Genomic DNA, 12,870 nt, shown 5'->3' on the forward strand with positions numbered 1-12,870 from the left:
TCAAAAAAGGGTCTAGGGACTCCCCAGTGAACTATAGACCTATTAGCTTACTCTCAATTGTGGGTAAGCTATACGCCTCCTACCTAAATTGCAGACTATCTTCTTGGGTAGAGGAAAACCATATCCTTGGCTGGGAACAGGCGGGTTTTAGGAAGGGTAAATCCACACTCGATCATTGCATCCTCCTAAACCACCTGGCAGATAAATACAAAGGCACTAGGGGTAACAGACTTTTTGTGGCATTCATCGACTTAAGAGCTGCCTTTGACTCCATTCCTCGAGATAAGTTGTGGGCCAAACTTATGAAATCCACAATGGATAAGAGACTTCTATTCCTTATTATACGATTACACCAGTCTACCACCATGCGTGTCCGATGTGGCCCAGATGGAACATTAACCAACTCCATCCCCATCACCAATGGAGTCAGGCAATAATGTATTTTAGCCCCCTTGTTGTTTAATCTGTTTTTAAATGACCTGAATGTCCGCTGCTGTTCCCCCGACTTTCACCCCCCTAAGGTGGCCAACCAAATCTGTCTTCTCCTACTTTATGCTGACGATGCAGCCCTCCTATCTTTGTCTAAAGTCGGACTCAAACGACTCTTTCGGGCCTTTATAAAGTATTGTAATGACAACCTTCTTTCAATTAACTACTCCAAATACTGGTCTTTTCCAAGCGTAAAGTAGTTTCTGATTGGACAATTAGCGACCAGAAGATCTCTCAGGTTAGACAATATAAATATCTTGGTGTCACCTTCCATTCCTCCCTTTCATGGATACCCCACATTCGTTCCGCAGTTCAGACCGCTCGCAACACATTAAAGAGTATTTTAAATTTTTATTTTACCAAGGGTGGACAGTATTTTCCAGCTGCCATCCAAGTTTTTAAAGCTAAAATCCTTCCCCAATTGTTTTTTGGAATATCACTTTGGATCCGGAGTTTTAATTCTTCAGTTGAATCTGTTTTATCTATTTTTCTCCGTGCCCTTTTTGGTGTCCCTAGGTGTGTACCTGCAGCAGCCCTACGTTTAGAGTCTGGCATGCCTTCCCTCAAATCCGTCGCCTGGATTGCTGCCTTTAGATATTGGCTTAAACAAGTCTATACATCTACATCTTCAGACTATCTATCCTTTCTTTGGATTGATGCCTACCCAAACTGCTGGAATACAATATTCCAGCTTAAATTAACAAGTCTGGGTTTTTCTATAGAGTTCCTTGCCTCTCTAGACTTAGAATCGGCTAGACGCTCCATCGAAACCCGCATCAACGATATAGATCTCCAAACTGCTTTTCTTTTTTTTTGTAATAATTTTTATTATTCAAATTTTAAAACAAACACAACAAAATCAAACAACAAAAACAATACAACAAAAATAAAAATAAAAAAACTTGACTTCCGATTTGTCACAGATCAGCTATAAGTATATAATATATATCAAATCTGTCCCCTAAAACATACGAAATTCACTTTTTTCCATAGTCTATCTTAATTAATCGTCAAATCCCATTATCATCATCTCATTTTTTTCTTTCAACAAAAAGTCCAAAAGAGGCTTCCATTCCTTAAGAAATGTATCTGTCGTTTTTTCTCTGAGAAGGCATGTCAATTTGTCCATCTCTACTAAGTCCATTAATTTCAGTAGCCATTCTTCCGTTGTTGGTATTGATTCCATTTTCCACTTTTGTGCATATAATAATCTTGCTGCCGTAATCATATATAATATTATTTTTCCATATTTCTTTTCCTTTTGTTTATCCATAAAACCCAATAAAAATAATTCTGGCTTTGACTGAATATTTATCTTTAAGATTTTTTGCATCATCCTACCTATCTGTGCCCAAAAATTTTTTGCCTGTTTACACGACCACCACATATGATAAAAAGATCCTTCTTGTTGTTTACATTTCCAACATACATTAGAAACATTACTATACATTTTTGACAACTTTTCTGGAGTCATGTACCAACGATACATCATTTTATAAAAATTTTCTTTAAGATTATAGCATAATGTAAATTTCAAACCTTTTTTCCACATATTTTCCCATTGATCCATTTGTATATTGTAACCAAAAAATTTTGCCCACTTGACCATACACTTTTTTACTTGTTCTTCTTCCATATCCATTTTCAATAAAAATTTATACATTTTCGCAATTATACATTCATCATTTGTACACAAACCTACTTCAAAATCAGATTTATTTATTTCAAACCCATACATTTTCTTGTCCATTTTAAATCTTTCTAACAATTGTAAATAGGCAAACCATTGAGAACTATATCCTTCCTTTATTAGTTGTTCTCTCTCTTTCATTATATATTCTCCATGGACATTTTCTAATAGTTCTTGGTAAGTTAACCATTTCTCTTTTCCAGCCATTTCTCTTCTATAAAATGCTTCTTGACTTGAAACACATAGTGGTATTTTCGGGGGGGAAAACTTGTTTTGTATTTATTCCATATTTTCAACAGAGGACATCTTATAAAATGATTATTAAAATCCACATTAACTTTTACTTTATCATACCATAGATATCCATGCCATCCCCACTTCAGGTTGTGACCCTCCAAATCCAATAATCTTTTGTTCCTCAATACAATCCATTCCTTTATCCAGACTAAGCAACAAGCAGCAAAATAAAGTCTCAAATTTGGGAATCCCAGTCCTCCTCTTTCTTTGGCGTCTTGTAATAATTTAAATTTAACTCTTGGTTTTTTCCCCTGCCAAACAAATTTAGAAATATCTTTTTGCCATTGTTTAAAAGGTAAATCAGAGGATATTACAGGTATTGTTTGAAATAGAAACATCATTCTCGGCAATACATTCATTTTTATTACAGATATTCTACCCATTAATGACAACTGTAATTTGTCCCATCTTAACAAATCTTTCTTAATCTCTATCCATAATTTTTCATAATTATTATGAAACAACTTTGAATTTTTATTTGTCATAATAATACCTAAATATTTCACCTTTTCTTCTATTTTAAAATCTGTCTTCTCCATTAACTCTTTTTGATCCCTTAAAGATAATTTTTTCACCAACATCTTTGTTTTTTGGTTGTTGATCTTAAATCCTGCTAATGGCCCAAATTCTTTTAGTTTATCCATCAATACTTTAATTCCTTCCAAGGGATTTTCTAACACAATTATCAAGTCGTCAGCAAATGCTCTCAGTTTATATTCCTCTTTTTTTATCTTTATTCCCGAAATCCTTTTGTCTTGCCTTATATCTCTAAGCAGCACTTCCAAAACCAAAATAAATAAAAGAGGGGACAATGGACATCCCTGTCTTGTACCCTTTTGTATTTCACATGAGTCTGTTAAATCCCCATTGACAATTATCTGTGCCTTCTGTGATGTATAAATCGATCTGATCCATTTTATAAAATTATCTCCAAAATCCATTTGCTCTAGAACCTTAAACATAAATTTCCAGTTCAAATTATCAAATGCTTTCTCAGCATCCAAGAAAATCAAAGCTGCTTGTATATCATTTCGTTGTTCTAAATATTCCAACACATTCAAAACATTCCTGACATTATCACGTAGTTGTCTTTTAGGTAAAAACCCCGCTTGATCTTCCTGAATAAATTGTTGCAATATTATTTTCATTCTTTCTGCCAAAATCGTTGTAAAAATTTTATAGTCATTATTCAATAAAGATATTGGCCGATAATTTTTTGTTTTAGTTAGGTCCTGCTCCTCTTTCGGTATTAATGTTATATTAGCATTTTTCCAACTATCCGGTATCTTCCCCTCTTGCAAAATTAAATTCATTGTACATTGTAAAGGTAACAAGAGTTCCTCCTCCAAACATTTGTAATACGCTGCCGATAATCCATCCGGTCCTGGAGCCTTTCCTAGTTTAATTTTACTTATTCCAGACCCAGATCTGCTTAGCGTCAGCAAGCGGTGGCCTCATGTGCTTTCAGACATAGCCTGCTATGATTCTCCAAGGTCATTGCAATCTTTCCATATGGAGGGGCACTCTTGTGCTATAGCGTACCAAAAGCAAGACAATATATATATATACCGGAACATTTGTGGTATAAAACAGAGGATTACAGCAGGAAGCTATGGAACATGCACTGATTGGAAACAACTGTGTGTCCACCCCAAAAGATTTGCAGGCGCAAATAGTATTAATAATAATAATAATAAACTTTAATTTATAGGTGGATCACATATAATCACCCCGATACCATCATGAGCACAAAACATCATGAATGCACAATAAAAAGGTTGTCTGGAGGGGCCCTTAAACTCCTTAATTACTTCTTCTTTGGAAACAATTTCTACTCAGTGCCCACTCTGCCGCTGTTTTGCTTGTTGTTGTTGTGACCTTGGGCCTGTCACTGCCTCTCAGCCTCAGAGGAAGGCAATGGTAAAACCACCTCTAAATACCATTTACCATGAAAACCCTATTCATAGGGTCACCATAAGTCGGGATCGACTTGAAGGCAGTCCATTTCCATTTCATGATAGTAGCAGAAGCGCAAATAAGATGTAACAAAATTCTGCTATTTTGTCTTGGGTTTTTTTTAAAGAATTGTTTGTGACTGCCGCTTGGTGCTCTGAATTGTTGCTGCGGATGGAAGGGGGGCACTGAGAACTTTATTTTCCTAAATAGCCAGGAAATCAGACAGACACGTTTTCTAGTTGCATTGTGAAACTGACTAGAATAATGGGGGTGGGGGAGTTCTCCTGATCAGGCATTTGCATGTGGAATGTGCGGGATACTACCCAGTCCTTTGTGTGCTTCCTCAGAAGAACAGCCGCAGTCTTCTTATCTTGTGTTGCAGGCACACTTTGTTCGGGTTTTAAGTAACAAGTAGGTGGATTTGTGCTGATTAAATACAAACATGCCTCCAGAAGCAACTGCAGCATGCCTGTCCTGATCTGTTCCGTAGTCTTTCTCTTCCTTCTTTGTGGCTTGTACTAGAGTCTGGGAAGGGCTGGCATAGACAAGGCAGCCTCCCTTCCATACCTCTGATGTCTGCCCAGGACTGCGGTGATGGTGGTGGAGGAGGCGGTGGAGGGCAATAAATCTCCAAGCATCATGAGACCACACATGCTGTGGCTGAAATGTGAAATTGCCTTTGTCTGCAGTTTCTCTGCCTCTTAGATGCAATCCCATATGTAGATCAGAGCCAAAGTGAATGTAAATCTGCTTTATGAACATAACTGCCCACACATATGGGCATGTGCAGACCTAGGTTTTAAAAAAATCCTTGGAGACGTAACTTTGATTCTCCACTTTTTGCTGCACGTCTACACTGCACTTGTAGCATGGAATTGCATTATAAAAAGGGGAGATACAGGGCTGTATCTTTAATGTTCTCTCCTCTCTTCTGCTCTGGCCCAGCCATGAAGAAAAGATCTGAAGGATCCACCTCCTCTTTTAAACTAACCAGTTCCCATTATTTCTGAACTTGGGAAACAGTTAAACCAAGGATAGGGAACCTCTAACCCTTCTTAGGTTGTTGGACTCCAGCTTCCATCAGCCCCAGGCAGCATAGCCAATGGTCAGGGATGATGGGCGTTAGAGTTCAGCAACGTCTGGAGGGCACAGATTCCTCATCCCTAGTTATAAACCATTAAGAACAAACCAGGTTTATAAATTACATTCCTTGGCTGGTTTCCACTAACCATAGTTAAACTAACCAGTGTTCCCATGAGTTGAGACATAATGAGGAACTTTGGTTAATTTCAGAACAGAAGCAAATGCTTCTGATCTTCTCCTTGCCACTGTGCCGGGGGGGGGCAGATACACAAATCCAAGGCAAGGGCTACCTTGTGCACATAACAACAAACTATGATTAAGCATTACTTCCAAAATGGCATCTTTTAAAGGTGGGTTGGATTGCATTCTCTCAGCGTAGCTAAGTATTTTCTGGTGTTTAATGATTCTTAAATTCTATTGGATCCTTGGGTGTCCACGTGGCTGGCCTTTCTTTTTATATTTTATGTGCTATAATATATCTGAACAGGAGTTGCTCTCTTCACAATTCTGGACCTTTCTCCCAGATTGCCCTCATAAATGTTGACATTTACTAGTAAATGAGGGAAATATGAGTGAAAATGTATAATATACTAATAATGTTTTTCTTGGAGCTGCTGACTGGCAGACGTGTGTCAGGCATTTCCAATAGGTGTCAAAAATGTTTGGATCATGAAGTCTGTTGTGAGTATATAAACCCAGGCCACAGTAGATTTAATCAATGAGCCATCACACAGATCAAACCCCCATAGACAAAAACCTGCCTATCACCTTGCATCAGCTCAAACACCATGTTTTTCAATGGAATCAATTCACAAATTCACTTGGGAATCATCAGATTGTGTGAATGTTCTGCACTGATGACATACCCATATTCACTAGAAAAGACAATAATGCTGGGAAAAAGAGAAGGGAGTAGAAAAAGAGGAAGACCAAAGAAGAGATGGATTGGTTCCATAAAGGAAGCCACAGACCTGAACTTACAAGAGCTGAACAGGGTGGTTTATAATAGATGCTATTGGAGGTCGCCGATTCATAGGGTCGCCATAATCGACTTGAAAGCACATAACAACAAAAAGAGACTAGTGAAATGAGCGTTCACACAAATACATGCAACAGAGGCATATGTTAGATGGTGGCTGCTGTGATGCAAAATTTTTAAAAAGGCATACCTCTCTTGTAATTTATTTCTCCAATTTGTAGAGCTCTCTTCAACATGCCAATCCCAGGCCAGAAAGCCGATTGTTTTGTAAAGCAGTCAAGTTAACATTGATTTAATTGTATTAAGGTTTTATAAATTGTTCTCCACTTATATAAGGATTTATATAAATTGAGAAACAGCCTATAAAACCTCTTTAAAAAGAACTATGTAATGAACAAAAACATTTGATTTCTCCCCCTCCCCCCAGCCATCTAAGTGATTGAGATGGAAACAAGGATGCAAAGTGCTTACACTGGCACAGTCATCAGCACTGGGGAGTGTGTTCCATAAAGGGATTATTCCTCCAAAGTTAGGAAACCACCTAGCCTTTGTGTTGTCGGATAATTTACAGTAATGCCAACTTCATTTCATTTCATTCATTTTCATTTTATTAAATTTATATACCGCCCATAGCCGAAGCTCCCTGGGCGGTTCACAACAATCAGCATAAGATACAATAAAACACATATTTAAAACAGTTTTTTCAAAGCTTAAAATTTAAATTTAAAACATAAACATTTTTACACATACTAAAATGCCTGGGAAAACAGGAAAGTTTTAACCTGGCGCCGAAAAGATAGTAATGTCGGCGCCAGGCGTACCTCGTCAGGAAGACTATTCCATGATTTCATCAGATTAAAGGAACTGGAACCTTTAATTATCTACAAAGTGCTACGTGCCCTCCCATGAATTATTTTCTCCCAAACAATTCAGTTCATGGCCCAGCCTAAGAGAAGCCTTCTTACAAACATCACACAAGCTAAAATGTATTTCATCTGGCTGGGTTTGTACATGCATATGCATATATGCGCTCATTCCTCAGTCAGTTTATTCACAAAGCCTGGCTTCTTCCTTTCCCTCCAGACTGCCCCTGGAAGTAATGATCTTAGAGGCTGGAACACTGAGCCTCTTGATGTCGGCAAAGAGAAGAGAGACACGCTGCCTCTTACTGCTTTGCCTGTTTCCTCCGTGTCCATTTATTTCAAGGAGGAGGAGGAAGGGGGCCCATTGCAGTACTTTCCTACAGATGTGGCTGATGGGTAGGAAATAGAAGAGGTGCATTTCATATATAAGAGAGGGGGGGAGAGAGAGAGACTTTTGCATGGGAATATACACTGGCAAATTCCAAAGGTTCCACTTCAAAATGTTTCTTGCAGCATTTGCCCTCAAAGCTTTGGTAAATGTTGATCCACATTCCAGGCTTTTGCTGCTGCCATCGATTAATCATTTGCTTTCCCTGTGATGTGTAATTTGGGGATAGGAAGCAGTCAGGACTGCCTGTCAGATACTGTGAATCTAGGCTCAAGGGGTCTCTCACCACCCCGCTACATTTCTCTTGCTCCCTCCCCTGCTGGATTCGCTGCCCATCAATGCGATTCGGTTTGCACACATAAATCCACACCATGGACTCGTGGGCAGCTTCAAGATACTGTTGGTTGCTTTTCTTCTTCTTTCCTTCTGCAGCGAAAGGTAAGAGAGACAATGGATTTAAGCTTTGGGGAGGGCCTGAAATCTGAAAGAATCCAACTTGATGTAAGCACTTGTAACTTACTTTACACAAAGTGCTCAAATGTCAGGTACTCACTGCAACTCTAGATCTCAAAGCAATCAAAGGAGGAAAGCTGTGAAAAGGATCACATTTCAAGTCCCTTTGTGCATGATCTATTGGCATGGCAACTAACCACAAGCAGATCTTTCAAGACAGCTCTCTGCAGGTCCGCTTCAGACTCCTGGATTCAGAACCTTGCCTGTGAATTTCTCTGAATATGGGAGCATCTGTTGCTTTCTGTGATCATGGGAAATAAAAAACTCAATGGCACAGAAAGTAATTTAAAATCACTTGCTTTTGACAGACACAAAATGGTCAATAGAAAACAAATGTGTTTTTTTCATCCCTGGATCTGTTATGGACTTTTTGCAGAATAAAGAATCTGAATCCCTAATAAAATGGGTTATGAAATGTAACTACCTGATTGCTATGAGTATTCAAACTGTTACATAATATGGTTATATAAAATAAACATTTTAATAATGTAATGTATTGGAACATCCCATAACACAATAAAAGCCTACTGTTTATGGAGGCTTAATATGAACATATTCAGCATTGAGAGATGGTACAGATGTGGCACAATGAAGCCAAAGTTAAAAACATGTTTAAATCTCTCCCACTGGAATCTCAGGGATTAAAAACACTTAACTCTGGCTGGTTTGTGCCTATGGTTTTTCCCCCAATTAACCTTTAATGCCGCAGTTCTAAACCTACTTTCTGAAAAGTTGATTCAATTGAAGTAAGTGGAGCAGGGAAATCAGTGAAATTTATTTCAAAGAAAACTTAGTTAGGAACAGGATTAACAAATGTCCATTAATATCTGTAATAATATCTAAAAGTATCCCCCTGGAGACAATGTAATATCTCATCAATGATTGTTCTCTTGTCTGTTTAAAAGAAATGGGAAACTTATGGCCCTTCAAATGCTGCTAGACTAGAATTCCCATCATCTTTGACCATTGGTCACACTAGTTGGGGCTGATGGGAGTTGGAGTCCCACAGGTTCCCTGACCCTGCTTAAAATTGCGTTTGAGAGAGAGAGAGAGAGTGTAACTGAGTTCAGATAATTGGTCAGTTGCCTGCTTTGAATGGGGTTCTACTCCCTCTGAAAGAGCAGGTCTGTAGTCTAGGGGTGCTCCTAGATTCATCCTTGTCAGTAGAAGCCCAGGTGACCTCAGTGGCTAGGAGCGCCTTTTACCAACTTTGGCTGGTAAGACAGCTGTGGCTGTTTCCGCACCAGGATAGCCTGATCACTGCTGTCCATGCACTGGTAAACTCCAGGCTGGATTACTGTAATGTGCTCTATATGTGGGTACCCTTGAGGTCGGTCTGGAAGCTGCAGCTGGTGCAAAGTGCAGCAGCGAAACTGCACACTGGGGCAAGGTATTGCCAACATGTTACCCTGCTGCTGAAAGAATTGCACTGGCTGCCCATTAGTTACCAGGCCAAGTTCAAGGTGCTGGTTTTGGTTTAAAAGCCCTATGCAGCTTGGAAGCAGGATACCTGAAAGATCATCTTACCCTTATATACCCAGTTGATCACTGTGCTCTGCAGGTAAGGGCCTCCTGCAGATACTAAATTATCAGGAGGTCCATTCCACACAACATAGGAAGTGGACCTTTAGTGTTGTGGCACCTACCCTTTGGAATTCCCTCCCCTTAAATATTAGACAAGCACCATTTGTGTTATCTTTTTAGCGCATACTAAAGACCTTCCTCTTTCAACAAGCCTTTTAAGTAGAGACATATCTCAGTCTGTGGAAGTTACTTTTTTAATGTTTCTAAAGCTTTTTTTAAAATATGTTTTTAAAGATGTTTTGTTTTAATATGTTTTTAAAGATGCTTTGTTTTGATGTGTTTTTAAAGATGCTTCGTTTTTAAGATGTTTTAGATTCCTTTTAGGGTTTTTTTGTTTGCCACCCTGGGGTCCTTCTAGGAGGAAGGGCAGGATATAAATTTAATAAATAAATAAATTTAATAATAATAAATACATCGCATTCTCCCCCCACCGCCCCAGTATTTATGATGGTAATCAAAGCCTGTGGCATTCTGATAACACAGAACTACACTGATCATGTTAGTGTTCCAGCCAGAACTACTTCCACCTTCCTCTGTCCAGCTGTTAATAGTGGCATGAGATACGGGGCTGTTTGGTCCACATAAGAGCCTGAGATGTTACTGAGGTACTGTGGGACTAAGCCACACTGCCTTAGTAACATGGGTTTGTGAGATGGGTGGGGGAACTTAGCTGGGCAGGATTCTTGGGCCAGTTGCAACTCAGTATCTTATTTATAAGTGTTCAAGTTATGTCAGTGTAGGACTCTTTTACAGAGAACCTGGAAGCACCATCTTTCCAGTCAGAAATCCTATATCAGTACCGGTACTCACTGGATGGCCAGCTAAGCTATCTATCAAGGTCGTCTTTGCAGGGAAGCAAGCTCCAGGTTGAAGCTTTGGTTGATGTTCACCTCTTGTGGAGAAATCCCTACGATGCAGGGGAGCAGCTTCTTCAAATCCAAGTCAGTGAGCTCTTCATTCTACATTGGGTTTTAAACTCTTGGGAAAAACATTGGTGATCTATTACTAACCAACACAGGATTTCTTTGGCTATGTTCCGACTGTATATTTCTTCCCACTATCCCTGGGCTTCTAGAGAAACATCAGCAGTAAAACTGATACTTGGTCTTTGCTCCATTTTCAATGGACTCACTTGGAATGTCACATAGTCTGACTCATAACTCACTCATTCACTTGGGCCAATCTGGACACAAGGAACAAAAGCAGGAGAAGCTATTGCCCTCCTGCCCTGCTTGTGGACCTCACATAAACATCTAGTTCATTACTGCAAGCAAGAGGATACTGGACTAGGCCTTTCTCTTTGTCCAGCACAGTTCTTTTTACGTTCTTATAAATCTTATAGTATACCTGCTGGACATCATTGAATATCTAGGCATTGGCACTAAATACCATGGTGGTAGTTGTTTTCCCACAATTGAAAATAATACCTGAATATGTCTTGAGGTTACACTGCTGTGCTTTGGTCAAAACCTAGGGGCTATTTTAATTACGTTTGACATTTCAGTTAACTTTATTCAATATTATAAATTCCACACTAATACTATTTTATCCAGTTCTTTCTATATGACAACTATATATGTTCAGTGCTAAACAGGGATGGCTTTTGCAAGAGGCAAGGTAGCATGTCTGATAAGGGTAGCAGATTTTCCTGTAGGCTTTTTAAAATGCTTAAAATTATTGTTTAAGAAGTTTACCACAATATGTCATTGTATATGTGTGTGTTTTTGTGGAACACCTCTAAAATGGGTTCCCATATCCACAATGAGCACACATTTCTTAAGACTGAGCCTTATTGCAATAGGGAAGGATATGGGGAGGAAGAATTTCAGGTGGAAGTCGACAACAACTGAGTCCTTTTGCCTCAGGCTAGTCCTGAGTATGTTTAAATAACTTATACACATTCCCCTTTAACTGTTCAGTTTTTGAACACTTATCACCAACTTCAGCTGGGAGATGAGAAAGACGCCAGAATGAGATTCATTTGCAAAGACCTTATGGGATGGGAAAATATGTGAGAAAATGTGTGAAAATGGGCAATATTGTCCCCTTCAGACCAACTGGCCAAAAGATGTTGGCCATCAGCGGCTGTAACTATGCAAGAAAAAAATTCTTACTTTCATTTTGCTCATTTGGGGACCTTAGATCCATGACCTGCAAGTCCATCAAGATCAGGAACAAAGGAAGAGTCAGACTATTAACGATGATCAATCTGCAAAAAGATCAATGAACACCACAGAATTACAGCAGCCCATTTTCCTCCATTGGAATAATGGGAAGGTATGTTAATATTCCCCCATTGCGCATGTGCTGAGGAGGATCCGTTTGTTTAAAGCTTGCTTTTATGCTCATTTTTTACTCCCAATTTCAGGTTCATGCAAGGCAGCCAGCACTGGAGACAAGGATGTTTCCTTTTCATTGTCATCATTAGAATTGCAATTTGTGGAGCACAGAGTGTTATGCAATGCTTACCTGAGTAAGGTGAAAGTCCTTTCAGAACCTGCAGGTGCAGCTTCTTATAGGTTGGCAACTGTGCCCATGTAGTATCAATGGCCAGGCCCTGATACTACTACTACTAATAAGCCAGGGAGGCGACAGAAGTGACTCTTCTTCCCAACTGCTTCAGCCCAATATATTTCTCAGTCGAAACAGGATAGAACCAGTCCTGCATAAGGACATAACAGACTCTTGTACTTTCATATTCCAGTGCTCACAAATAGGGTGGAGAATTTCAAGAGGCCATGTGCACCCAGCTGTGACTGAAACACATGATAATTAACAGCTGACATGTGTGAACTGACTTCATTGAAAAAGCATTCTGATTTGAGGCGATACATACATTCTGTCTCAGAGCTTGGAAAAGTTACTTTTTTGAACTACAACTCCCATCAGCCCCAGCCAGTGCCGGGGCTGATGGGAGTTGTAGTTCAAAAAAGTAACTTTTCCAAGCTCTGTTCTGTCTGTGGCATTTGGCCTGGGATGGCCTGTCCACCTGTGCAGGTCACCACTCCATCCTGCTGTTGTCCAGGGA

The 12,870-nt window shown here is 39.3% G+C and overlaps 1 protein-coding gene across 1 annotated transcript in view; it reads left to right on the forward strand.

Moving 5' to 3' along the window:
• The first annotated feature begins 7,980 nt into the window (after positions 1 to 7,980).
• LOC133388844 (microsomal triglyceride transfer protein large subunit-like) overlaps positions 7,981 to 12,870 on the forward strand; it is a 31,833-nt gene continuing 26,943 nt past the window's right edge. Inside the window, exons 1-3 of the mRNA XM_061635258.1 lie at positions 7,981 to 8,183; positions 10,596 to 10,783; positions 11,985 to 12,119. Of these exons, the coding sequence (XP_061491242.1) occupies positions 8,117 to 8,183; positions 10,596 to 10,783; positions 11,985 to 12,119 (390 nt within the window). The 5' untranslated portion in view covers positions 7,981 to 8,116. The remainder of the gene's footprint in view (positions 8,184 to 10,595; positions 10,784 to 11,984; positions 12,120 to 12,870) is intronic.

The sequence above is a fragment of the Rhineura floridana genome, chromosome 7, assembly GCF_030035675.1.
Source record: "Rhineura floridana isolate rRhiFlo1 chromosome 7, rRhiFlo1.hap2, whole genome shotgun sequence".
Lineage (NCBI taxonomy): Eukaryota > Metazoa > Chordata > Lepidosauria > Squamata > Rhineuridae > Rhineura > Rhineura floridana.